Source organism: Neoarius graeffei, chromosome 5 (genome assembly GCF_027579695.1).
Source record: "Neoarius graeffei isolate fNeoGra1 chromosome 5, fNeoGra1.pri, whole genome shotgun sequence".
Lineage (NCBI taxonomy): Eukaryota > Metazoa > Chordata > Actinopteri > Siluriformes > Ariidae > Neoarius > Neoarius graeffei.
Genome location: NC_083573.1, coordinates 109,306,127 through 109,333,045, shown reverse-complemented (window position 1 = coordinate 109,333,045; position 26,919 = coordinate 109,306,127). Strand labels below are relative to the sequence as shown.

Below are 26,919 nucleotides of genomic sequence, written 5' to 3'. Positions count from 1 at the left end.
GAATTATACATCATATCTGGTTACGGATGTTTTTCATGTCTTGTGGAGGTTTGTACTCTGTAGCATCATGTTAAATGCCCCTTTATCTCCAAGATCCTTGAAAAAGCTGTGGCACAGCAGTTATGCTCATATTTACATAGGAATAACATCCATGAAATGTATCAGTCAGGATTTAGACCTCATCATAGCACAGAGACAGCACTGGTTAAAGTAGTAAACGACCTACTGTTGGCTTCTGATCAGGGCTGTGTCTCGCTACTTGTGTTGCTTGACCTTAGTGCAGCATTTGATACCATTGATCATTCCATTCTTCTGGATAGACTAGAAAATGTTGTGGGAGTTAAGGGAATGGCCCTCTCCTGGCTCAGGTCTTATCTAACTGATCGTTATCAGGATGTTGATATAAATGGTGATATTTCTAGATGTACCGAGGTAAAGTTTGGTGTTCCACAAGGTTCTGTCTTGGGTCCACTGCTTTTTTCTCTATATATGTTACCTCTGGGCGATATTATTCGTAAACATTGTATTAGTTTCCACTGTTATGCTGATGACACACAGTTGTATGTCTCTGCAAAACCTGATGAGAGACACCAGCTTAATAAAATTGAGGAATGTGTTAAGGACATTAGACACTGGATGCTTATAAATTTCCTTCTGCTTAACTCTGACAAGACTGAAGTACTTGTGCTAGGACCACATACAGCTAGAAGTAAGTTTTCTGATTCCACAGTAACTCTGGATGGCCTTTCTGTTTCTTCACGTGCAGCAGTAAAAGACCTCAGAGTGATTATTGACCCCAGTCTTTCATTCGAAACTCACATTGATAACATCACCCGGATAGCTTTCTTTCATCTCAGAAATATTGCAAAGATAAGAAATTTAATGTCATTGCATGATGCAGAAAAACTAGTCCATGCTTTCGTTACCTCCAGGTTGGATTATTGTAATGCCTTACTGTCTGGATGTTCCAATAAGTGCATAAACAAGCTCCAGTTAGTTCAAAATGCCGCAGCAAGAGTCCTTACTAGAACTAGAAAATATGACCACATCACACCTGTCTTATCCACACTGCATTGGCTCCCAATCAAATTTCGTATTGATTATAAAATACTACTATTGACCTTTAAAGCACTAAATGGTCTCGCACCACAGTACCTGAGTGAACTTCTGCTCCTCTATGACCTGCCACGCCTACTTAGATCAAAAGGTGCAGGCTATCTGCTGGTACCTCGTATAGTGAAGGCTACATCAGGGGGCAGAGCCTTTTCTTACAAAGCCCCACTCTTATGGAACAGCCTTCCAAGTAATGTTCGGGAATCAGACACAGTCTCAGCATTTAAGTCTAGGCTGAAAACATATCTGTTTAGTCAAGCCTTTTGTTAATGGTGTTTATGAGGTAAAGGAGTAGATCTGGAGGGTCCTCAGACATAGAGTGTTTTGGTAAACTGGGATGTATGGATGCTGTCAGTCCCCACTCGCTTGCTCACTCGAGTTTGTTGACGGTGTAGTGGCTGGCTGCTTTATGTCCCGGGGCTCCCTCATGCCTGTGTTACCTTCTGGCTCTCTCCTTTTAGTTATGCTGTCATAGTTAGTTGCCGGAGTCCCTGCTTGTACTCGGTGCAATATGTATACTGTTCCTACTTATTCAGGTGACATTGGGCATACCTAACCACCTGTGTTTTCTTTCTCTCCCCCCCACCCCAAATCTGTCCCTCTGAGTTACATGGAGTCAACAGGAAATCTTTTGGTGGAGACGGTGGGGACCTCGACTGGCTATCGTAGCCTGCAGGGAATCGGCTGTCAGACATTCTGTCGCATGTCCCAGACCCGGTGAAATGTAACTGAATTGTCTTGGCCAGGCCTAAGGGTCCCATCTGCATCTCATCATTGCTGAGGAGTGTGCTCCCATCACCCAATCAAGCATCCAGCCAGAGCAGGTCATGATATATTTTTTACCATATTAACATGCCATTGTGTGTTATGCCTGATGTAAAGACTCTCGTCTCTGTGAGCCTACCACACAGATTTAATACTTGTCATTTTTAGGGCATACCTAACAACGTGTTTTCTTTCTCTCTCTCTCTCCCCCCCCCCATCTGTCCCTCTGAGTTACATGTTGATCCTGGGATTGAGATGCTGGCCTCTTCTGCCCCTCGGACCTGCTTGATCCATCCTGGTGCCCTGTGTCTGGTCGGAGTTTTATCGCCCCACTCCTGTGAAGGACGGCCCCATAAGGACAGTTAGGGTTATACCTGTTAAAACTGTTAATATTATAGTCAGGCTGTCTGTTGTTGCCCAAATGAGGATGGGTTCCCTTTTGAGTCTGGTTCCTCTCAAGGTTTCTTCCTCATGTCGTCTGAGGGAGTTTTTACTTGCCACCGTCGCCACAGGCTTGCTCATTGGGGATAGATTAGGAATAAAATTAGCTCATGTTTTAAGTCGTTCAAATTCTGTAAAGCTGCTTTGCGACAATGTTTATTGTTAAAAGCGCTGTACAAATAAACTTGATTTGATTTGATTTGATTTGATTAAATACAGTCAGGTGGGAATACACAACACCCACTACTTTACTGTTATGGAAAACTGAGAAGAAATGAATATTTGTTCTCCATAATGTGTTGTTTTTAACTAATTTATTTAGGTTTTGCATGTGAAAGGCGCTTCAGTAAAACTCTGAGTGATGGGGTGGTGTGATGAAGTGGAGTGACTGTTAGCACACTGAAGTTGATTATTTTCCTATAACAGTATGTCCCTAAATGTTTTATTGCTGTTATACCACAGATGCCTCCAGTGAGGACAAAGGGTTTTGTTGTACCTGGGCGGTGGGGACCTGTAGTATTCTAGTGGTCGGAGTGAATATCAATATGTTATTATAAGAAACAGTGTCATTTTATTTAACATTTTTAAATTATCTATTGATTTTCACATACATCAAGTATCATCATGATACTTGAAGAAAAAAACTGAGTTTGATTATTTATTGAGGAGACTCCATGGCCAAATGGTTAGGGAAGCAGCTTTGAGATCAAAAGGTCACCAGTTTGATTTCCTGGACCAGCAGGAATGGCTGAATGCCCTTGATCAAGGTATCTAACCCCAGGCTGCTCTGGGTATGTTGTATGTCACTCTGGATAAGAGTGTTTGCTAAATGCCTCTAATGTAATGCCATTTAATGTATACAAAAATTATTTAACACTGAAAAAGTGGGAAAAAATCCAATTCCATAATTTTTCAAAAGCATTTCATGATTGTAAATATTCAGTTTAACATCAAATCAAAATATTTACATTTACAAAAATGTTAGCTAAACGCTTTAAAATAATGACCACTAGTGATACTACTCCTGTAGGATTAGAGGATGACAAACAGATTGCTTTAGACTAGCTGTTGACTAAAGAAGGAGGTGTTTGTTTAATGATTGAAACATGATGTACTTACATTGCTGATAGTGATGATACACTACTCTTGTTGAAGACCATTTGCAGTCCCATGAATTTTACTGATTTTGCTGACTTTCTAATCTGGTGGGGCCTCAGGGTGCAGCTATCCTCAGAATGATCATGCCCATTGTCAATACTCTGATCATAATTTTGGTTTCTGCTATGCATTTTTGCACCTGCACAAGGGCTCTAGTTTATTGACTGGTGAATCATGCTGTCTCTTCCACATTCGCTTCCCTCATTGTGTCAAACACTCAGAGTTGATACTGACACAACTTCCCCTTCTGAGGTCATGCTTTTCATGTTACTCAACCTGTGTTTCATACCCCAATTTCTCTGAACCATTGACTGCCTCTTGTAACAATCTTCTGACTTATTTGAATGATACTTTTGAATTGTTTGAATATGAGGAATCCATCCATTCATTATGTCCATCAGTGTCATGGGGGAAGCTAGAGCCAATCCCTGCTGACTTTGGTTAAGAGGTGGGGTTCACCTTGGGCAGGTCGCCAATACATCATAGGGCTAAAACAGAGATGAACATCCATTCACACACACAGGCAATTTAGAGGAGCTAGTTGACATAATCCATGTGTCTATGAACTGTGAGGGGAAAACTCACAGGCAAACTCCACACAGCCAGGCCCCAGTCAGCTGCAAGGTTCAAACCCAGAACTTTCTTGCTGTGAGGTGACATTTGATAACCAGTGTACCATCTTGATGCCCTAAAATGAAATCTCTGCATGCTCTCCTCTAGTGTGTAAGTGATTGCAACTGACAAAGTGAAATTGGACTGGAAATCCATCCATCCATTATCCATATGATTGTTCATATTCCTGTTGATGATGTTGGAGAAGAAAGACTGTCTTGCTTTACCAATTTCATAATAATATTTACAAAGCATCTCTTTATGGATTTGATAATGGATGTGAAATTTAGATTTGCGCCATTTTCTTTCAGTCTTCCTACATTCTCTCTTTAGCAATTTAACAGCTGGGTATTGCTTCCATGGTGCTTTCTGCTTGTCATTGACTCTTTTGATTTTGAATGGAGCAATATCATCCATAATTTGGGTCATATTTAAATTAAAAAATTCCAGTAAGTCCTCTACAGAGTCTGGCATTTTAGTTGAGATCCGAGAGAGAGCTTGCTCAAAGAGAACACATGTTGGAAAGCAGTCTGTCTTGGGGAAGGGAACCCCAAATACAAACCTATGACCTGTGGCTCTCACTGCCACTGTTCCGACTTTTTAGACCATGGCAGATGACCCATGATTGTAAAAGGTGGGACCAGTACAGTGCACACTGCTTCACCTAAAAACTCCTTTGTGCAGGCTGGAAGGACATGTCCACATCTACAGCCATCTCTCTCTAAAGTTTTACAACTTTCCTCATACACCTACAACTTCTCGAATGATTCCACCAGCACTGCCTCCGTTCCATCCTCAATATCCATTGGAATGACTGTTTCACAAACTTGAAAGTCCTCAAACAGTCAGAACAAATCAGTATTCAGGCCATGCTGCTGAAAATACAGCTATGATGGCTTGAACACATCTCCAGAATGGAGGACAATCAACTATCAAAGATTGTCCTCCATGGAGAGCTGTCCTGAGGTCACCATGCTGTAGGGGCCCCCAAAAAGAGGTATAAAGATTGATTAAAAAGAACTCTTAAAAATTTAAACATTTACCTCCTACAGTGGCCCACCCTGGTGGCAGACTGAGCAGTCTGGAAACAAACTATCCACCAGGCAGCCCTCTCATCTGAGGAAAGTCACAGGGTCAGACTTGAGGATAAAAGAAGAAGGAAGGATCATGTGACCCAAAGAGCACACTAAACCCAGACCTTCACCTGCAGCCTCTGTGGATGACTCTGCCATTCCTGCATCGAACTGGTGAGCCACCAAAGAACCTGCAGCCGATGTGGACATCAACCCTTCAACTAATCTTTGCCAGTGAAGTCAAGCCATGATGATGATGAATTATGTGACTTATGAAGTGAATTGGTTGGACCAGCTCTTATTTATGGATTTCATACAAAAGGGGGTGAATACCTATGCACACTCCAGATTTCTGTTTTTTCATCTTAATTATTGTTTGGGTCACAAAAACAATTTTCACCTTTAAAGTGCGAGGCATGTTGTGTAAATCAAATGGTGCCAACCCTCCAAAATCTATTTTAATTCCAGCTTGTAATGCAACAAAACAGGACAAACAACAAAGGGGATGAATACTTTTGCAAAACACTGTATCCTCTGTGTGTGTGTGTGTGTATATATATATATATATATATATATATATATATATATATATACACACACACACACACACACACACATATATATATATGAGAAGGAATTATAAGGCTGATATTAGAGATGACTGTAGTTTTGGTCGTTACCTGTGTGCTCCTGCACCACATCATTGTGATCTTATTGATTTATTAATTATATTTCATATTAGCAATTAATTCCCATTAAATTCTGTTTGCTATCCATTTTCTACCATGGGTGACCAACAGTTTCATATTATTAATTAATGTTTTTGCTTTTGGTTAAAACTCTCCAATGTATACTGTAGACTGTGGGAACTTATCAAATATAATGATGCTTCATTTCTAGGAAGGGGTTGCAGTACATGAAGTAATAAATGTTTCTGATCAATTCTGGGACATCGGCAGGTTAAAAGCATTGAAATCAAAGATGTTTGCTTGTATTGATGTGCACAATGTTTCTCCTTCTGTTGAACATGCTTTATGATCTTTATATTTACACAAACATGGTAAATAACAACTTAAAACACAGTCAGTTACCTGCCATGTCACTTATTGGGCCATGTCGCTTCGTGGCATGACTCTGTTTAATTTTATTACATGCAAGCCATGTAGAAATAAAGCTACCAGTCGAAATCTTAAGCTAAAAATAATATTCGTCAAGACTATAGGCCACAAAAGTACAGTATCAATGAAATCAGGCAAGACTAGTAAAATATTGAAGTACTCATCAACTATTTTATTACTCCATCCATCCATTTATCCATCCATCACCTATATTGCTGATCTGCATATATACTGTCTATTAGAGTCAATTCATCATTGACAAAAAAAACCCAAACCATCCAAACGTAAGTTCTTTTAGCACCTGTAGTCTACTGTATGTTGTTTGTTTGTATTTTTATTGCAGATTATATGTATGTATTCATATATTTCCAGAACCATTATGCAAAAAACAAAAAGCACAGATATATACACATCTTTTCCCCATGCAAATATGTCAAAGAAATTCTTCAAACATGCCATTTAGATGTTACAAAAAGAATTATGTTTTGATTTAAACCCAGAAGACTGGTCCCGATGTTTCTTTTTCAAGGGTACAAAACAGACTTCATGTCTTCAGCGATACCACTTATCTAGAAAAGGAGACAATATTTGTAAATAATGCATACACTCTGGCTCACATCATAACTACAGTGGTGCTTGAAAGTTTGTGAACCCTTTAGAATTTTCTATATTTCTGCATAAATATGACCTAAAACATCCTCAGATTTTCATATAAATCTTAAAAGTAGATAAAGAGAACCCAGTTTAAAAAGAGAGACAAAAATATTATACTTGGTAATTTATTTATTGAGGAAAATGATCCAATATTACATATCTGTGAGTGGCAAAAGTATGTGAACCTCTAGGATTAGCAATTAATTTGAAGGTGAAATAAGAGTCAGGTGTTTTTAATCAATGGGATGACAATCAGGTGTGAGCGGGCACCCTGTTTTATTTAAAGAACAGGGATCTATCAAAGTCTGATCTTCACAGCACGTTTGTGGAAGTGTATCATGGCATGAACAAAAGTTTTCTGAGGACCTCAGAAAAAGCGTTGTTGGCTGGAAAAGGTTACAAAACCATCTCTAAAGAGTTTGGACTCCACCAATCCACAGTCAGACAGATTGTGTACAAATGGAGGAAATTCAAGACCATTGTTACCTTCCCCAGGAGTGGTCGACCAACAAAGATCACTCCAAGAGCAAAGCGTGTAATAGTCAGCGAGGTCACAAAGGACCCCAGGGTAACTTCTAAGCAACTGAAGACATATCTCACATTTAGCCAGTGTTAACGTTCATGAGTCCACCATCAGGAGAACACTGAACAACAATGGTGTGCATGGCAGGGTTGCAAGGAGAAAGCCACTGCTCTCCAAAAAGAACATCGCTGTTTGTCTGCATTTTGCAGACTGCAGATCTTTGTTTGCAGATCACATGGACAAGCCAGAAGGCTATTGGAAAAATGTTTTGTGGATGGACGAGACCAAAATAGAACTTTTTGGTTTAAATGAGAAGCGTTATGTTTGGAGAAAGGAAAACACTGCATTCCAGCATAAGAACCTTATCCCATCTGTGAAACATGGTGGTGGTAGTATCATGGTTTGGACCTGTTTTGCTGCATCTGGGCCAGGACGGCTTGCCATCATTGATGGAACAATGAATTCTGAATTATACCAGTGAATTCTAAAGGAAAATGTCAGGACATCTGTCCATGAACTGAATCTCAAGAGAAGGTGGGTCATGCAGCAAGACAACAACCCTAAGCACACAAGTCGTTCTACCAAAGAATGGTTAAAGAAGAATAAAGTTAATGTTTTGGAATGGCCAAGTCAAAGTCCTGACCTTAATCCAATTGAAATGTTGTGGAAGGACCTGAAGCGAGCAGTTCATGTGAGGAAACCCACCAACATCCCAGAGTTGAAGCTGTTCTGTACGGAGGAATGGGCTAAAATTCCTCCAAGCCGGTGTGCAGGACTGATCAACAGTTACCGGAAACATTAGTTGCAGTTATTGCTGCACAAGGGGGGTCACACCAGATACTGAAAGCAAAGGTTCACATACTTTTGCCACTCACAGATACGTAATATTGGATCATTTTCCTCAATAAATAAATGACCAAGTATAATCTTTTTGTCTCAATTGTTTAACTGGGTTCTCTTTATCTACTTTTAGGATTTATATGACAATCTGATGATGTTTTAGGTCATATTTATGCAGAAATATAGAAAATTCTAAAGGGTTCACAAACTTTCAAGCACCACTGTACATACTTAAATGATTAATTAACTGATTCATGTTCATCATGCTACATACATGCTAAGGGGTTGTGACCAGCTCAAATATTACCTTTGGTCTTTATGTAACAGTTGTCACATGTCACCCTTCCCCTGTGCACCCACAGAGAGTCGCCTGCCTCCAGATTTCCAAGAGCATGAAAACACATGTCACACTGAGGAACAGAACCAGAAGAAGGAATAATGTTACTTCATATGAGAAGTATATTTGTTCTTTGTCATCCCCCCCCCCCCCCCCAAAAAAAAAACCCAAAACATCCAGTTTTTTGGGTATACAACCCTGATTCCAAAAAAGTTGGGACAAAGTACAAATTGTAAATAAAAACGGAATGCAATAATTTACAAATCTCAAAAACTTATATTGTATTCACAATAGAACATAGACAACATATCAAATGTCGAAAGTGAGACATTTTAAAATTTCATGCAAAATATTGGCTCATTTGAAATTTCATGACAGCAACACATCTCAAAAAAGTTGGGACAGGGGCAATAAGAGGCTGGAAAAGTTAAAGGTACAAAAAAGGAACAGCTGGAGGACCAAATTGCAACTCATTAGGTCAATTGGCAATAGGTCATTAACATGACTGGGTATAAAAAGAGCATCTTGGAGTGGCAGTGGCTCTCAGAAGTAAAGATGGGAAGAGGATCACCAATCCCCCTAATTCTGCACCGACAAATAGTGGAGCAATATCAGAAAGGAGTTCGACAGTGTAAAATTGCAAAGAGTTTAAACATATCATCATCTACAGTGCATAATATCATCAAAAGATTCAGAGAATCTGGAAGAATCTCTGTGCGTAAGGGTCAAGGCCGGAAAACCATACTGGGTGCCCGTGATCTTCGGGCCCTTAGATGCCACTGCATCACATACAGGCATGCTTCTGTATTGGAAATCACAAAATGGGCTCAGGAATATTTCCAGAGAACATTATCTGTGAACACAATTCACTGTGCTATCCACCATTGCCAGCTAAAACTCTATAGTTCAAAGAAGAAGCCGTATCTAAACATGATCCAGAAGCGCAGACATCTTCTCTGGGCCAAGGCTCATTTAAAATGGACTGTGGCAAAGTGGAAAACTGTTCTGTGGTCAGACGAATCAAAATTTGAAGTTCTTTATGGAAATCAGGGACGCCGTGTCATTCGGACTAAAGAGGAGAAGGACGACCCAAGTTGTTATCAGCGCTCAGTTCAGAAGCCTGCATCTCTGATGGTATGGGGTTGCATTAGTGCGTGTGGCATGGGCAGCTTACACATCTGGAAAGACACCATCAATGCTGAAAGGTATATCCAGGTTCTAGAGCAACATATGCTCCCATCCAGACGACGTCTCTTTCAGGGAAGACCTTGCATTTTCCAACATGACAATGCCAGTTGAGCAACTAGAATCCTACATTAGACAAGAATGGGTTAACATTCCTATCCCTAAACTTGAGCAACTTGTCTCCTCAGTCCCCAGACATTTACAGACTGTTGTAAAGAGAAAAGGGGATGTCTCACAGTGGGAAACATGGCCTTGTCCCAACTTTTTTGAGATGTGTTGTTGTCATGAAATTTAAAATCACCTAATTTTTCTCTTTAAATGATACATTTTCTCAGTTTAAACATTTGATATGTCATCTATGTTCTATTCTGAATATGGAATTTTGAAACTTCCACATCATTGCATTCCGTTTTTATTTACAATTTGTACTTTGTCCCAATTTTTTTGATATCGGGGTTGTACATGATTCAACAGCAGTGACCACAGAAAAGCATGAAACAGAAAAATATGACACAAAAAAGTCAAAAAAGGATAAACATAAATAAGACAAATTAGAGGAAACTGAGGGTTACAATGGTTACAAAGAAGATAAGTAGAAAGCATGAAGGGACATTCTAGAGAAATGTAGGATGAAAATACTGTAAGTGAATGAATATCAAACATGACAACATATGATTCTGTCTGTGTCACAGTTTATAGGGAATTTACAGTAGTAGTTTCCCGTTGCCTTCTACTGGGTTATTATAGAGGTTTTCTCCTCTCAACCATTCACACCTATAGGCAATTTAGAGTAGCCAGTTAACTTATCCACATGACTTTGGACTGCGGGGGAAACTGGAGCACCCAGAAGAAACCCACACAGACATGGGGATAACATGCAAACTCCACACAGAAAGGCCCCCGTCAGCCATAAGGTTCGAACCAAGAACCTTTTTGCTGTGAGATGACAGCGCTAACCACTGTGCCACAACACATGATTAACTGTTGTTTATTAAACAGATGCCCTGATTTCTGTAATAAACAACAGTTAATCATGCTGGGAAGATAATGAAGGACTTCAGCCATTTCAACCATAAATTGTAGAGGTTAGGGAAGTGCTTTCACTCCCTTAATGCCAACACAGAGAGAATGAGGAAGAGCTTTTCCCCCCAGGCCATTCGAGCTCTAAACCAGGACAATAACAGAAAATAACTAGGTTTTGTCATCACTTCTCCCTCATTCTCCCCATCTCTTACACTTCTTCATGTAATTCCATCTAAGTAAAGTGCAATATACAGTACATTTCCAACAAACATTTCTATTGCTATTGTACCTCTTCATGTAACTTCATTACAGTGCAATATCCATCCATTATCTGTAACCGCTTATCCTGTGCAGGGTCGTGGGTAAGCTGGAGCCTGTCCTAGCTGACTATGGATGAGAGGCCAGGGATGCCCTGGACAAGTCGCCAGATCATTGTAGGGCCGACACATGGAGACAAACAGTCATTCACACTCACATTCACACCTACGGTCAATTTAGAGCCACCAATTATCCTAACCTGCATGTCTTTGGACTGTGGGGAAAACTGGAGCACCCAGAGGGAACCCACGCAGACAGGGGAGAACATGTAAACTCTACACAGAAAGGCCCCCATCGGCTGCTGGCCTCGAACCCAGAACCTTCTTGCTGTGAGGTGACAGTGCTAACCATGACACCACCGTGCTGCCCACAGTGCAATATATATATTTCCATCCATCCATTATCTGTAGCCACTTATCCTGTCCTACAAGGTCGCAGGCAAGCTGGAGCCTATCCCAGCTGACTGTGGGTGAGAGGCAGGGTACACCCTGGATAAGTCGCCAGGTCATCGCAGGGCTGACAGACACAAACAACCATTCACACTCACATTCACACCTATGGTCAATTTAGAGCCACCAATTAGCCTAACCTGCATGCCTTTGGACTGTGGACCAGAGGAAACCCACGTGGACATGGGGAGAGCATGCAAACTCCACACAAAAAGGCCCTCGTCAGCCACTGGGCTTGCTGTGAGGTGACAATGCTAACCACTACACCACCATGCTGCCAACAGTGATTATATATATATATATATATATATATATATATATATATATATATATATATATATATATATATACACGGAGTGCAGAATTATTAGGCAAGTTGTATTTTTGAGGATTAGTTTTATTATTGAACAACAACTATGTTCTCAATCAAACAAAAAGACTCATAAATATCAAAGCTGAATATGTATGGAAGTTAGAGTGGGGTGTTTTTAGTTTTGGCCATTTTAGGAGAATATGTATGTGTTCAGGTAACTTTCACTGTGCAGAATTATTAGGCAACTTAATAAAAACCAAATGTGTAGCCATTTCACTTATTTATTTTCACCAGGTACACTGATATGACAACTCCAGATTTGCAAATAAACATATCTGACATTCAAACACAAAACAAAAACAAAATCAGTGACCAATATAGCCACCCTTCTTCATGAGGACACTCAAAAGCCTTCCATCCATAGATTCTGTCAATTTCTTTATCTGTTCACGACCAACATTGTGTGCAGCAGCAACCACGGCCTCCCAGACGCTGTTCAGAGAGGTGTACTGTTTTCCCTCTTTGTAGACCTCACGTTTTATAATGGACCACAGGTTCTCTATGGGGTTTAGGTCAGGTGAACAAGGGGGCCATGTCATTATTTTTTTCACCTTTCAGACCTTTACTGGCTAGCCACGCAGTGGAGTATTTGGACGCATGAGATGGAGCGTTATCCTGCATGAAAATCATGTTCTTCTTGAAAGATGCTGACTTTTTCCTATACCACTGCTTGAAGGTTTCTTCCAGGAACTGGCAGTAGGTCTGGGAGTTGAGTTTGAGTCCATCCTCAACTCGAAAAGGTCCAACAAGCTCGTCTTTGATGATACCAGCCCATAGCAGTACTCCACCTCCACCTTGCTGGCGTCTGAGTCGGAGTGGAGCTCTGTGCCCATTACTGATCCAGCCACAGGCCCATCCATCTGGCCCATCAAGAGTCACTCTCATCTCACCAGACCACAGCACCTTAGAAAAATCAGTCTTAAGATATTTCTTGGTCCAGTCTTGACGTTTTATCTTGTGTGCCTTACTCAGTGGTGGTCGTTTTTCAGCCTTCCTTACCTTGGCCATGTCCCTCAGTATTGCACACCTTGTACTCTTTGACACTCCAGGAATGTTGCAACTCTGGAATATGGCAGAACTGGATGCTAATGGCTGCTTGTTAGCTTCACGCTTGATTTTCCGCAGATCATGTGCAGTTATTTTGCGCCTTTTTTCCCCCACACGCTTCTTTCAACCCTGTTGACTATTTGCAATGAAACGCTTGATTGTTCGGTGATCACGTTTCAACATCTTCGCAATTTCAAGAGTGCTGCATCCGTCTGCAAGACATCTCACAATTTTATACTTTTCAAAGTCTGTCAGATCTCTCTTCTGACCCATTTTGCCTGAGGAAAAGAGGTTGCCTAATAATTATGCACACCTGATATAGGGTGTTGATGTCATTAGACCACACCCCCTCTCATTACACAGATGCACAGCACCTGATATACTTAATTGGTAGTAGGCTTTCAAGCCTAAACAGCTTGGAGTGGGACAACATGCATTAAAAGGATGTTGTGGTCAAAATACTCACTTGCCTAATAATTCTGCACTCAGTGTATATATATATATATATATATATATATATATATATATACACACAGAGGAGGACAAAGTACCCAACTTCATTACTTAAGTCAAAGTGCAGATCCCACTGGTCAAATGTTACTTCGATACAAGTGAAAGTTGTACAGTCAAATTTTTACTTAAATTAAAATACTGAAGTACTTCCTTTTAAAAATACTTAAGTATTAAAAGTACATTTTCTGTCAATGCACTTTTGTATTATTACCACAACATTAACAATACCTAATGCCTCTGAAGCAACCTACTGGATTTACTGACTAGCTTGTTGAACCTGGAGAATAAACACCTTTAAACAGAGATAAACACAGATTTCTACATTGTTTATTTGGCAACATTATGCTAAAACATATTTCTGAAAGGACTTCAGATAAGTTAACATTATTCATGTTAGCGTCACTCTGTTTTTACATGCTAACTAACAATGTCCAAGTTAACTAGCCATGTGTTAATGTTAGCCGTGGACAAGACTACAGCAACTTGGTGGGCAAGTCCATAGAAAGTCATTTGACTAACCAGACTGCATAGCTACGGTATTGCAACATTATTGCTAGCTCCAAAAGCACAGACATCTTCACTGCAAGCTTTCTCTTGGAATAAAATGTTTACATACATCAATATGCTTCTGCAGGTTGGATAGTGAGTTTGTATAGGCCCTGATATGGTTTGTTTTAGGCAAACAAAGCAAACAATTAAAACTAAATTAATCTTTAATGCTTTCAGAAAACTGAAACATGGGTTCATGGGCCATGGGTGCATGCATTCCCCAGAAGAACTGCTTCCTTCCATTCTGCCATCAACTGATCGTGTTTAAATAATGCTGCGGAGAAATCATTGAACTTGATTTTATACAGTCTATGGATGTGACGTGACCCTAGTAATTACTAACTGTTTTTTTTGCAGGTGACATTGAGAAAGCCAATCACATTTTAGAAAAGAAAAGAAAAAACATCCACTTTCAAAGTTGCTTCATAGTAATGAGTAACGAGGACCTTGATAGAAATGTAGTGCAGTGAAAAGTATGATATTTGTCTTTCAAATTTAGTGAAGTTAAGTCATAAGTTTCCAAAAAATATTACTCAAGTAAAGTACAGATACTCAAAGTGTACTTAAGTACAGTACTCAAGTACTGTAAATGTACTTCATTACTGTCCACCTCTGTATATACTGTATATTCTTAGATCTTGCCAATGCCTTTGGGTCAGTGCCACACGAAATACTCTGGACGGCGTTCAAGTTCTTCCATGTCCCTGAGAGCATAACAAAGCTGGTCAAGGCTTACTTTCAAGACCTCCAGTTCTGTGTCACAACACAGGACAGCACCACTGCCTGGTAACACCTGGAGATTGGAATAATGGCAGGCTGCACAATTTCTCCCCTGGCTTTCACTATGGCAATGAAGATGATCATCCGAGCATCACGGTGGGTGGTTGGAGGCGAACGTTTGGAGAATGGGCTGCGTCTTCCTCCAATCAGGGCATATATGGACAACCTGATGACTTTAACAACAAAGCCGTGCACCAAACGTCTGCTGAACAAACTCCAGGAAAACATCAACTGGGCTCGAATGAAGATTAAATCCAGTAAATGCCGCAGCATCTCCATCATTAAAGGCCAACTCTCCAATGAGAGGTTCTGCATCAGCGGGGAGCCAATACCAACGATCCTGGAGAAACCCATCAAAAGTCTTGGACGTTGGTACAATGCAGCCCTCAAAGATGCTGAACAAGTGGAACAACTTAGGCAGGATACAATGCACGGCCTGAACCAAATCAACAGCACTGGTCTTCCAGGGAAGTTGAAGATGTGGTGTTTCCACTTTGGTCTCCTGCCCCATCTCATGTGGCCCATTACCATCTACGAAGTTGGATTATCCCATGCCAATAGACTGGAGAGACTGGTGAATGCCCAGCTGAGGAAGTGGCTTGGGCTGCCAAGACGCTTGAGCAGTGTGAGACTGTATGGGAATGGAGCTCTCTCTCTGCCTATCTCAAGCCTGGTGGAGGAGTACAAATGTGCCAAAGCACGGCTGGAGTTGACCCTTACCGAGTCCTGGGATCCTTTGATATGAGGTGCTGCTCCCACCCTGGCAAGAGGGAAGAAGTGGAAGCCACACAATGCAGTGGCAGATGCACAGGCTGCTCTCAGACACCAGGACATCATGGGACACATCCAATACAGCAGAGGAGGCTTCGGATTAGGAACAATTGCACCCACATGGCAAAAGGCGACTTCAACTGAACGATGGCACATGGTGGTGGAGGAGGTGTGACACCAGGAGGAAGCAGCTAGGTATGCCAGAGCAATCTCCCAAGCACAGCAAGACCAGTGGATGAGATGGGATGGCATAGAGAAAAGTAAGATCACCTGGAGCGAGATGTGGAACATGGAGGTGAACTGGCTAAGTTTCATCATCAGAGCAACTTCCGATGTTCTCCCCTCTCTAGCAAACCTACATCTCTGGCTTGGAGAGGATCCAGCGTGTCCCGTGTGCGGCCCCAGCAACCCTCAAACACATCTTAGTGGGTTGTAAGAGCTGCCTGACCCAAGGAAGATACACCTGGCGGCACAATAAAGTACTGAAATCCTTAGCCTTTGCAATTGAGCACAGGAGAGTTACAATCAATGCCATCCCACCAGCTGCTCAGGGTACTCTCCCACAGAAAACAGCCTTTGTCCAGGAAGGCCAGAAGCAGCTGACCAAGATCGAACCCTCAGACTCCAGCCAACTAAATGCAGTGAGAGACTGGGAAATGCAGGCTGACCTAAGCCAGAGGATTACTTTCCCATCGGAGATTGCTGTGACCAATCTGCATCCAGCTCTGGTGCTCTGGTCCAACTCCTGCCACCATGTCTTCATAGTTGAGCTGACTGTCCCCTGGGAAGATGCCATTGATGAGGCATATGAAAGAAAAAGGCTGCACTATGCCAACTTGGCAGCTGAAGCAGAGGATTGGGGCTGGACTGTGAAGGTGTGCCCAGTGGAGGTGGGCTGCAGGGGCTTTGTTGCCAGCTCCACAGGAAGATTCCTGAAGGAAGTAGGAATCAGAGGGCAGACCAAGAAGAAGATCATCAAGGAACTCGCTTCAGTCACTGAGAAGTGCAGTCACTGGCTGTGGCTGAGAAGAAAAGTGCCAGCATGGGGAGCTAAATGAGCACTTAGTTCCATGTGGCACACACCCGGGTCTGATCAGCCTGCGATGGGCCTGCCACAACTGAGGGTGTATTGTGATAAATGGCTGAAACACCCAATGATGTTGTGGTGCACAACTGAAGATTTGTTTCATTGGAAAAACATCACTCATACCCCTTTTCCACCAAATCAGTTCCAGGGCTGGTTCGGGGCCAGTGCTGGTGCTGGTTCACAACTCGTTCAACTTGCGAGCCAGCTGAGAACCAGTTTGCTTTTCCATAGCTCGCGGTGCTAAGGGAAGACACGTCATTACGTCGCTGTATACGTCAGTTACGTCGTTGTATACATCATTACGTCACTGTATATGTCAGTTACGTCACTACGTTTGCATAAACCTTGGCACGAATATCGAAGCAAAAACAACATGGAAGAAGCAGCAGCACCAACAACAATAATAATAATAATAATAATAATAATAATAATGGATGACTTCGCGTTTGTACAGCTGCTGCTTCTCGTCGCTTAAAAATGGTGATCTTTTGCGGTCTTGTTATTGTTGTTGGTCTTAACAACTCCGCCCACCCGCTGACGTAAGCGGTTCTTTCCTCTGGCCCAGCAGAGAGTTGGTGCTAGCCTGGAACCGGTTTTTCTGGCCCCAGAGCCAGTTCTTTGTCAGTGGAAACAGAAAACCCGGTTCCAAACTAAGCACTGGCCCCGAACCAGCCCTGGAACTGCTTTGGTGGAAAAGGGGCATCAGTGGTCACTCCCAAGCTCAACCCAACCAAGAGGACATGTCGACCTGATCCACTCAAGGCAAGTGCCAAGCTGATTCATTAGGGATTGTAACAGCTAGTCCTTGTAAGAAACATACATATGTCCTTCTCACCCCCGGCGGGGGGGGTGGTATCCATGTCATCCTCAAGCTCGGGTCCTCTACCAGAGGCCTGGGAGTTTGAGGGTTCTGCGCAGTATCTTCGATGTTCCTAGTACTGCGCTCTTCTGGACTGAGGCTTCAGATGTTGTTCCTGGGATTTGCTGGAGCCACTCTCCCAGTTTGGGGGTTACTGCCCCAAGTGCCCCCACTACCACGGGGACCACGCAACCCTTGACCTTCCACATCCATTCCAGCTGTTCTTTCAACCCTTGATACTTCTTAAGTTTCTCATGTTCCTTCTTCCTGATGTTGGCGTCAGCTGGGATCGCCACATCTATCACCACCACCCTCTTCTGCTCTTTGTCCACCACCACTATGTCCGGTTGGTTAGCCAGGATCTGTTTGTCAGTCTGGAAGCTGAAGTCCCACAGAACCTTGGCCCTGTTGTTCTCAGCCACCTTCTGTGGTATGGCCCATTGGGACTTGGGTACTTCTATTCCATACTGGTTGCAGATGTTCCTGTATACTATCCCAGCCACTTGGTTGTGCCTCTCCATGTACGCTGATCCAGCTAGCATCTTACACCCTGCTACTATGTGCTGGACTGTTTCAGGGGCTTCTTTGCACAGTCTGCATCTTGGGTCTGATCTACTCTGGTAGATCCTGGCCTCTATGGCTCTTGTGCTTATGGCCTGTTCTTGTGCTGCCATGATTAGTGCCTCTGTGCTGTCTGTCAGTCCTGCATTATCCAGCCACTGGTAGGATTTCTTGATATCAGCCACTTCCTCTATCTGATGGTGGTACATGCCATGTAGGGGTTTGTCCTTCCAGGTTGTCTGTTCCTCCTCCTCCTCTGCGCTCTCATCAGGGTTCTGCTGCCTGAGACATTCACTTAGCAGTTCATCCTTTGGGGCCATCTTTCTGATGTATTCTTGGATTTTCGATGTTTCATCCTGGACCGTGGTCTTGACGCTCACTAGCCCTTGGCCTCCCTCTTTCCGCTTAGTGTATAGTCTCTGGGTGCTGGACTTGGGGTGGAACCCTCCATGCATAGTGAGGAGCTTTCTAGTCTTGATATCTGTGGCTTCTGTCTCCTCCTTTGGCCAGTTTATGATACCAGCAGGGTATCTGATGACTGGTAGTGCATACATGTTGATGGCTTGGACCTTGTTCTTACCATTCAGCTGACTTTTCAGGACCTGCCTTACTCTCTGGAGGTATTTGGCTGTGGTTGACTTCCTTGTGGCCTCTTCATGGTTTCCATTAGCCTGTGGGATGCCAAGGTACTTGTAGCTGTCTTGGATATCACCTATGTTGCCCTCTGGTAGGTCAATCCCCTCAGTCTGGATCATCTTGCCTCTCTTTGAGACCATCCGGCCACACTTGTCCAATCCGAATGACATCCCTATGTCATCGCTGTAGATCCGGGTGGTGTGGATCAGCGAGTCTATTTCTTGCTTGTTCCTGGCATACAGCTTGATGTCATCCATGTAGAGCAGGTGGCTGATTGTTGCCCCACTACGGAATCGGTACCCGTAGCTGGTCTTCGTGATGATCCGATTGAGGGGGTTCAGGCCTATGCAGAACAGCAGTGGTGATAGCGCATCTCCTTGGTATATGCTGCACTTGATGTTGACTTGGGCAATGGGTTTTGAGTTGGCCTCTAGGGTTGTCTTCCACATTTCCATTGAGTTCTGGATGAAGGTACATTCAGACATTCCAGTATCCATGTGTTACTGCCAATCCCTTTCTGTGCCTCGGTCATGTATTGAGCCACATGCTTACTCATTTTTGCCGCAATGATGCCTGACAGGGCCTTCCATGTTGTGCAGAGACAGGTAATTGGCCGGTAGTTGGATGGGATGGATCCCTTCTGGGGGTCCTTCATGATTAGAACTGTCATTCTGGATGGGTTAGCCATTCTGGATGGGTCTCATCCCTCAGCAGCTGGTTCATCTGTGCTGCTAGGCGTTCATGGAGTGCAGTTAGCTTCTTCAGCCAGTACGTATGGATCATATCGGGGCCTGGTGCTGTCCAGCTCTTCATCTTTGACACTCTTTCTTGGACGTCTGCCATTGAGATGGTTACTGGTTCTTGTTCTGGGAGGTTGCTGTGGTTTCCAGCTCTTAGGTCCACTAACCATTGGGCATCGGTGTTGTGTGATGCCTTTCTTTCCCATATGTCTTTCCAGTATTTTTCCACCTCAGCTCTTGGTGGGTCTGACCGGTTGTTGTACACCTTGGCTGTTCAGTGGAGAACAGCTTGTTTATTCTCCTGGCCTCTCCCTCCTTGGTGTATCTCGTCAACCAGGTGGCCAGAGCTGCTAATCGCTGTTTGGCAGTTTCGAGTGCCTCTGGTATGGAGAGTGAGTTGTACTTCCTGGGTGCCCCTTTATTCACCATGTTCCCAGCTAGCTGGCTAACTTCTCTCCATGCTGCCTTTATCTTGGCCTCTAATTGTCTCTTCTATGGTGGATACTGTTTGTTATGTCCCAAGCCCACCTTGTGTCCAAGCATCTCCATGATGTCTTGTTCCAGTAGAACATTTCTCATCAGTTTGCCCTGGTTCCCTAGCAACTGACGCAGACCTTGTTGACCCGGGAAGACATATGACTCTATCAGTTATGTCTTCACTCATTCCTGAGGTAGGCTGATATATCATGAGGGGTCTTGCCTAAGGACCCTTACTGGATGATGTTTTGCCCTGACCAGGATTCGAACCCCAATCTCCCGCATCGTAGTCAGTGAGCATTACCACTGTACTATCCAGCTGTATATATACAGTATGTGTGTGCATATATATATAAAAATCCACCACTCACCAGATACCCTGCTCACATAATAAGCTGGCTGAAGGAGGCATTACAGGCCACCGGCATTAGGACAAGAAAACTCCTGACAATGCATAGAGGGTTTCACCATCCTGAGGCTGTATGCTAAGAGGAATGAAGGAGGCTGAGGACTCATGAGGATCAGAGCCACTTTCCAGGATGAAACAACAAAGATCCATGAGTACATCTGGGAGATGGCCCTGAATGATAAAGTGCTTAGTGAATACCTCAGGCAGCAGAAACCAGAGAAAGAAGTGCAAGAGGAATTATCATGGAAAGACAAACTACTGCATGGGATGTACCACTGACAGATAGAAGAAGTCGCTGATGTTAAAATCCTACAAGTGGCTGGATAAAGCTGGCCTGAAAGATGGCACAGAGGCACTAATCATAGCTGCACAGGAACAAGCCCTAAGCACAATATTGATAGAGGTGGGGGTCTACCACATGAGACAGGACCCCAGGTGCAGACAGTACAAAGATGCCCCTGAGACAGTCCAGCACAAAACAGCAGGGTGTAAGATGCTAGCAGGAAGAGCGTACATGGAACATCATAACCAAATGGCTGGCATAGTGTACAGAAACATCTGTGCCGAGTATGGACTGGAAGTCCCAAGGTCAAAGTGATACACACCACCAAAGGTGGTTGAGAATGATCCTGTGGGACTTCCAGATCCAGACAGACAAACTGATAAGGGCTAATCAACCAGATATGGTAGCGGGGGACAAATGGAAGAACAAGACTGTGGTGATAGATGTGGCAATACCAAGTGGTGAGAGAGCAAGGACCCTGTTTGAAAACTGTCTGGTATCAGGGGTTGGTGCTAGTATGAGTTTTCTCATAGTATGCCATCAGATGGGTGGGGTATACTGACAGTATGAAAGAGAGTGGAGAAGTTGGTTAAATCTAAGTCAATAGAAAGTAGAAGGAGAGGAATAAATCAAGTACAGGCAGTGAAGAACAGTCTCAGCAAACGAAAGAGAGAAAAGTCAGCAATGAAGAATATAAGGTAATAATCAGACTGAACAAAGGTGATGGAGCAAGAGTGCTAAATCTAATTAAACTTGTAAAAGCATTAGGAAAAGAAATATGAACTTTTCTATTTTTGCAAAAACTCTCGTGAATGGAAAATTATTCATGTTTTGTAAATCGGAAACCCAGCAAAGGAAAGCTTTATCTCTTAAAAGTAGACTGTCTTTCAGATTTTTCAAGTGTAGGTCATAAAAAGAATTTTCCCTGGCACCCAATTATTTTTGTTTAGTGGACCAAAAGCTACTGAATTCAAATCACAAACTTCCAATTTTATTAGTTTTTTTTTTTAAATAGAACAATTAATGAATTTAGGGCCATGTGGCCCTAAATTCTCTGCTATTTTTTCCTGCTTCACCATGACCTAATTCAAGATACTATGTCATGCATCACGTGGTGAGCTTTCCCCGTTTGTGCAAGGCATTATGGGATACAAATTTGAAACAGGAGAGAAAAATGGAGGATGTGAGTGTGCGAATGAAACGTGAAAGACCAACTACAGTAACAGAAAGCGAGAAGAAATGACGTTGTGTTATATATGAAGGAAAGGAAACGCAGGACCAAACTAATAAATATCGGTGCTCAGCGAGCACCTCGGTGTGATCAGCTGTCCGTTTAGCCACAGAATGATGGAACTGTCAGTGCACGCTCAAAGGGAAACCTGTAGATGGCAGTTATGCAACACTGTGGATGCCAGCTGCTGTAAAACCCAAAAGAAGAAGAAGAAGGTAAACCTACACATGCAAACACAGACTTCCTCTTTCTGCTTGACTGTGCGAAGCGAGCAATTTCATGCACATTATTTGCTTTAATCCCCTCAAATTAAATAACTTCCCAGCCACAGAATGGACTGATATTTTGTGAGATATTACAGAAATAATCATATATCACAATGACCGCATTTCAGAGGGAACTAAATTTCACCAATTTTAGGAAATCGAAAGGTTGTATAGCTTTAAATTCCTGAATAAATGTGCAGTGGAAGTTTATGTGCCAGGAGAAAACAGTAGGGTTAAAGGTGTGATTTGTGGAGTCCCCACTGAAATCAAGACATCAGAACTTGTGTGGAAAATTAAAGAAGGACAGGTCATTGATGTTAAACACTTCCAGGTGATGAGAAATTTGAATAAAATCAAAAACCAAACTATTTTATTGATGTTCAATGCAGATACAATCCCTCAAAGAATTAGTTTGGGCGACAGTATGTTAAACTTCCACTTCGCTGTTATAATTATCAGAAATTTTGTCATGTTGCTGCAGTTTGTCACGGCAGGAGAAAATGTGGTAAATGTGGTAGGGATCATGTGTATGGTGAGTGCATTCAATGAAGAGCATTGTGCTGTTGTATTTGTGGTGGAGAGAACAGTGCAGCATTTAAAGGGTGAATTCTCTATATTAAAGCTATGGAGGTCCTACGCATTAGACCTAATGAGGATTTTGTCATAACAGAAGCTGTGAAGAAAGTAGCTGTTGCACAGAAATACAGTATGCCACGTAGGCAGCTAGAGTCCAAATTGCGCACGCTCCTCCAAGTGATGGCTTAACTCTCAAAAAATTTATTACAGATGTGCCAACTAGATTAAAACTAACAAGGAATAGATCAGATGTTTTCAAGCTTGTATGGAATTCTGCCAAAAGATATATAGAAGAAGAAGAAGCCTTTATTTGTAACATGCACACTCAAATTCCTCTCTGCATTTAACCCATCTGAAGCAGTGAACACACACGCACACACACAAGTGATCAATGAGCACACACACACCCAGAGTAGTGGGCAGCTATGCTAAAGCACCCAGGGAGCAGTTGGGGGGTTGGTGCCTCGCTCAAGCTCATTTCAGCCCAAAGCTGCCCCATATTAACCTAATCGCATGTCTTTGGACTGTGGGGGAAACCAGAGCACCCAGAGGAAATCCACAAGAAGAACATACAAACTCCACGCAGATAGCCCACCCCCACCAGCTGCTGGGCTCAAAGCAAGAACCACTACACCACCATGCTGCCCACATACAAGTTAATATCTCACCTGAGTCACTAATTCAAATTATTAAAAAAAAAAAGCAGCAGGGTAGTTGTGGAGTCACACAGAGCCAGGTAAGCCATGGCCCAATGGTTAGAGAAGCAGCCTTGGGATCAAACGGTCACTGGTTCAATTCTCTGGACCAGCAGGAATGGCTGAAGTGCCCTTGAGCAAGGCACCTAATCCAAAATTGCTCTCTAGGCTGCTCTGGGTATCTTGTACATCACTCTAGATAAAAGTATCTGCTAAAGGCATGTAATGAGATGGTGAAAGAAGCAGAAAGGTAGGAAACTAGTAGATGTCTCATTTTTTTACAATGGACTGCTCAGAGTTTAGTTGGGAATGTGCAAGAATTTAAAAGATTTGTTGTTACCTGTGAATTTGAATTTTAAATAATATGTGTCCAGGAGAGGTGGTGTAGTGGTTAGCACTGTTGCCTCACAGCAAGAAGGTCCTGGGTTCGAGTCCAGTGGCCGGCAAGGGCCTTTCTGTGTGGAGTTTGCATGCTCTCCCCATGTCTGTGTGGGTTTCCTCTGGGTGCTCTGGTTTCCCCCACAGTCCAAAGACATGCAGGTTAGGCTAATTGCTGGCTCTAAATTTACCGTGAATGTGAGTGTGAATGGTTGTTTGTGTCTATGTGTCAGCCCTGCGATGACCTGGCAACTTGTCCAGGGTGGACCCTGCCTCTCGCCCATAGTCAGCTAGGATAGGCTCCAGCTTGCCTGTAACCTTGTAGGACAGGATAAGCGGCTACAGATAATGGATGGATGTGTGCAGGAGACATGGCATCAACGTTGTTTAGATTTTATTATCCCAGGTTATGCATCTATATGCAAAGACAAAACTGATAGGCCGGGGGGGGGGGTGCAATATTTATAAGAAATGGTATAGAATAGAGAACAATATTAATATAAACTGATCTAGAGTGTATTGTTACAGAGATCTGGAGTAAAATGAGAAGAATCATAGTAGTCATTTTTTATAAACCATATTTGACTGAAATAGAGGTTATTATGAAGCAAGTATGATCCTCAGTTATTTGGACCAGAGATTTTAATGCACATGGTGATCTTTTGGGAAGTGAAGTGGTCATGGAGGCTTTATTAAATCAATTTAATTTGGTATCTTGAATGATGGCCAACCAACAAGAGTTCAATTAAATATAAACACTCAATCATGTTTCGATTTAATGATCATGTCTGGAGAATTAGCAGTTAAGAGTGAATGGTAGGTATTAGATTCAAATAACATGGGTAGTGATCACTTTCAAACTTTAGATCTATTTCGATAGAAGTTTAAGACTGAGGCTGCTGGCTTAGTGGGAAAGTTTAATATTTTAAAGCTGATTGGGAAACATTTGGAAGTTTATGTGATTTTTTTAATAAGGAGTTAAGGATGATTCAGTAGATGAATGGAATGAATCTCTGACACCCTGCATATCTGTTGCAGCCACAGTAGTTATTCCTAAACAAAGTAAGGGGTGGGAGAGGAAAACAGTCCCTTGGTGGAATAAAGAACATGATAAAGCTGTCAGAAGTACATAACCTTATTCAGTATAAATATCTCAGGGCATTATCAAGGAAAGTAATCAAGACAACAAAGAAAGAGTTGGAGGAACTACTGTTCTAAATTATCAAGTAATACCCCCATTACCCAAGTCACTGTAGGCTGAATCATTATCTTTATCTAACAGGTGAACATCTAGACCAAATCACTAATTGAGGAAATGCAACCAGAAGAATTGATGAGGAGACAGAAGATGAAATATGTTGGACATATGAGGAGATATGAATCATTGAATGATTGTATATTGTAGGTGGCAGTAATGCACCAAATGGTGCGAAATCTTGCTTTAAACAAGAAGAAGAAGGAGGAGGAGGAAAAGATGGAGGAGGAGGAGGAGGAGGAGGAGGAGGAGGAGGAGGAGGAAAAAAGAAGGAGGAGGAAAAGATGAAAGAGGAGGAGGAGGAAAAGATGAATGAGGAAGAGGAAAGAAGGAGGAGGAGCAGAAGAAGAAGGAGGAGGAAAACATGAAGGAGGAGGAGAAGGAGAAGTAGAAGAAGGAGAAGAAGAAGAAGAAGAAGAAGAAGAAGAAGAGCTTAATGTCAAGCCTTATTGTTTCAAATCAAAAGAGTATACAGAGTATGTAAGATATTCAAAAGAGAATGTAAGAAAATCAGCCTAAGTGTGAGATTTGTCTAAAGGATGAGCCTAGAAAGATGCCAAACTGCACGATCTACATTACCTTGAAGCAGAATGTGTGACTGAAGATTTGAAGGTCATCCAAAATAATCCTTTCTCCTTCAGTAATGCTTTTAGCACAGAATGAGCAGAGATCCCTTTTACCGACAATCCTGTAGAGACACAACCCTCAAGTCAGATAGAGCAATAAAGGGCCTGTGAATTGTATTTTATTTTTATTTTATTTTATATTGACTAGTTCCTCTGGGACTGAGTCTACACACTCTGACCTGGATGGTGTTGAAGGTGCTGGTGTTTGGGATACATGTGAAATCACTTTCACAGTGGGGCTAACTGCAATTCTGTACAGAGGGAGAGAGAAAATAAGAGATATGTAATCATGTAAATTAACAGGCTCTACAATTTGTTTTTATTGGTAAGAATGTTTCTGCTATAATTTATGTAATTCCACATGTACATTTAATAGAAAGAAAGAAAGAAAGAAAGAAAGAAAGAAAGAAAGAAAGAAAGAAAGAAAGAACAACTTTATTCATCACACACATTTATAGTCATTATCATCGATTAAAAATATATATTTTGTATTTAACAAACTTACTCAGTAGTGTTTATTTGCTGAGATGTATTATAACTCCTATCCAAAGGACTCCTTTGGGGATGAAAAGAGAATGATAAGAGGAGTTCTGATTAAATTCAAATGGTTGATTAAGGCACATGCTGGACTTTCCTTATGACTCTAATTGTATGTAGAATGCATGATGGAAATAATGAACAATTATTCCATGAAATCAAGTCATACATGAGCTGATAGTCGACGAGGAGCGTAGCACTGAGTTGTCTATAATCCATGTATGACAAGATTGAGTGGAATAACTGTTTTATTCTATCCACATTCACTGGATTTTGAGAAACAGAGCATTTTTAAAAATGTATTTATTTATTTATTTATTTATTTATTTATTTTTGCAAATTTGATAGATAAAAGCTTTATACAAAACATCTGACAAAATCATTTCAGCTTAGAATGTAAGCAAACTGGCAAAATGACAGTAACAATTTGTGAAAAATGCGATAATAATAATTCTTGAAAAAAAAATACGTTCCTACCATCAGATGCTTTTATTCCATATTTTATTGCTTTTGGGGTTTTTTTTTCTATTTTTGGGGGTTTTCTTTTTGAGTAGAGTTTTTATTTCGTCTTCGGTTGGTTCAGCAGCACACTCTGCCATTTTGTTTTTCTCTACTCACAGTATATGAGCTGATAGCCTAGTAGTAGAGTAGCCAATCAGAG

The 26,919-nt window shown here is 42.0% G+C and overlaps 1 protein-coding gene across 1 annotated transcript in view; it reads right to left on the bottom strand.

Moving 5' to 3' along the window:
- Window positions 1-6,431: 6,431 nt before the first annotated feature.
- LOC132887227 (mucin-2-like) overlaps window positions 6,432-26,919 on the bottom strand; it is a 36,886-nt gene continuing 16,398 nt past the window's right edge. Inside the window, exons 9-13 of the mRNA XM_060922722.1 lie at window positions 26,227-26,277; window positions 25,901-25,972; window positions 25,675-25,783; window positions 8,605-8,707; window positions 6,432-6,849 (exon numbers count right to left, since the gene is read on the bottom strand). Of these exons, the coding sequence (XP_060778705.1) occupies window positions 6,833-6,849; window positions 8,605-8,707; window positions 25,675-25,783; window positions 25,901-25,972; window positions 26,227-26,277 (352 nt within the window). The 3' untranslated portion in view covers window positions 6,432-6,832. The remainder of the gene's footprint in view (window positions 6,850-8,604; window positions 8,708-25,674; window positions 25,784-25,900; window positions 25,973-26,226; window positions 26,278-26,919) is intronic.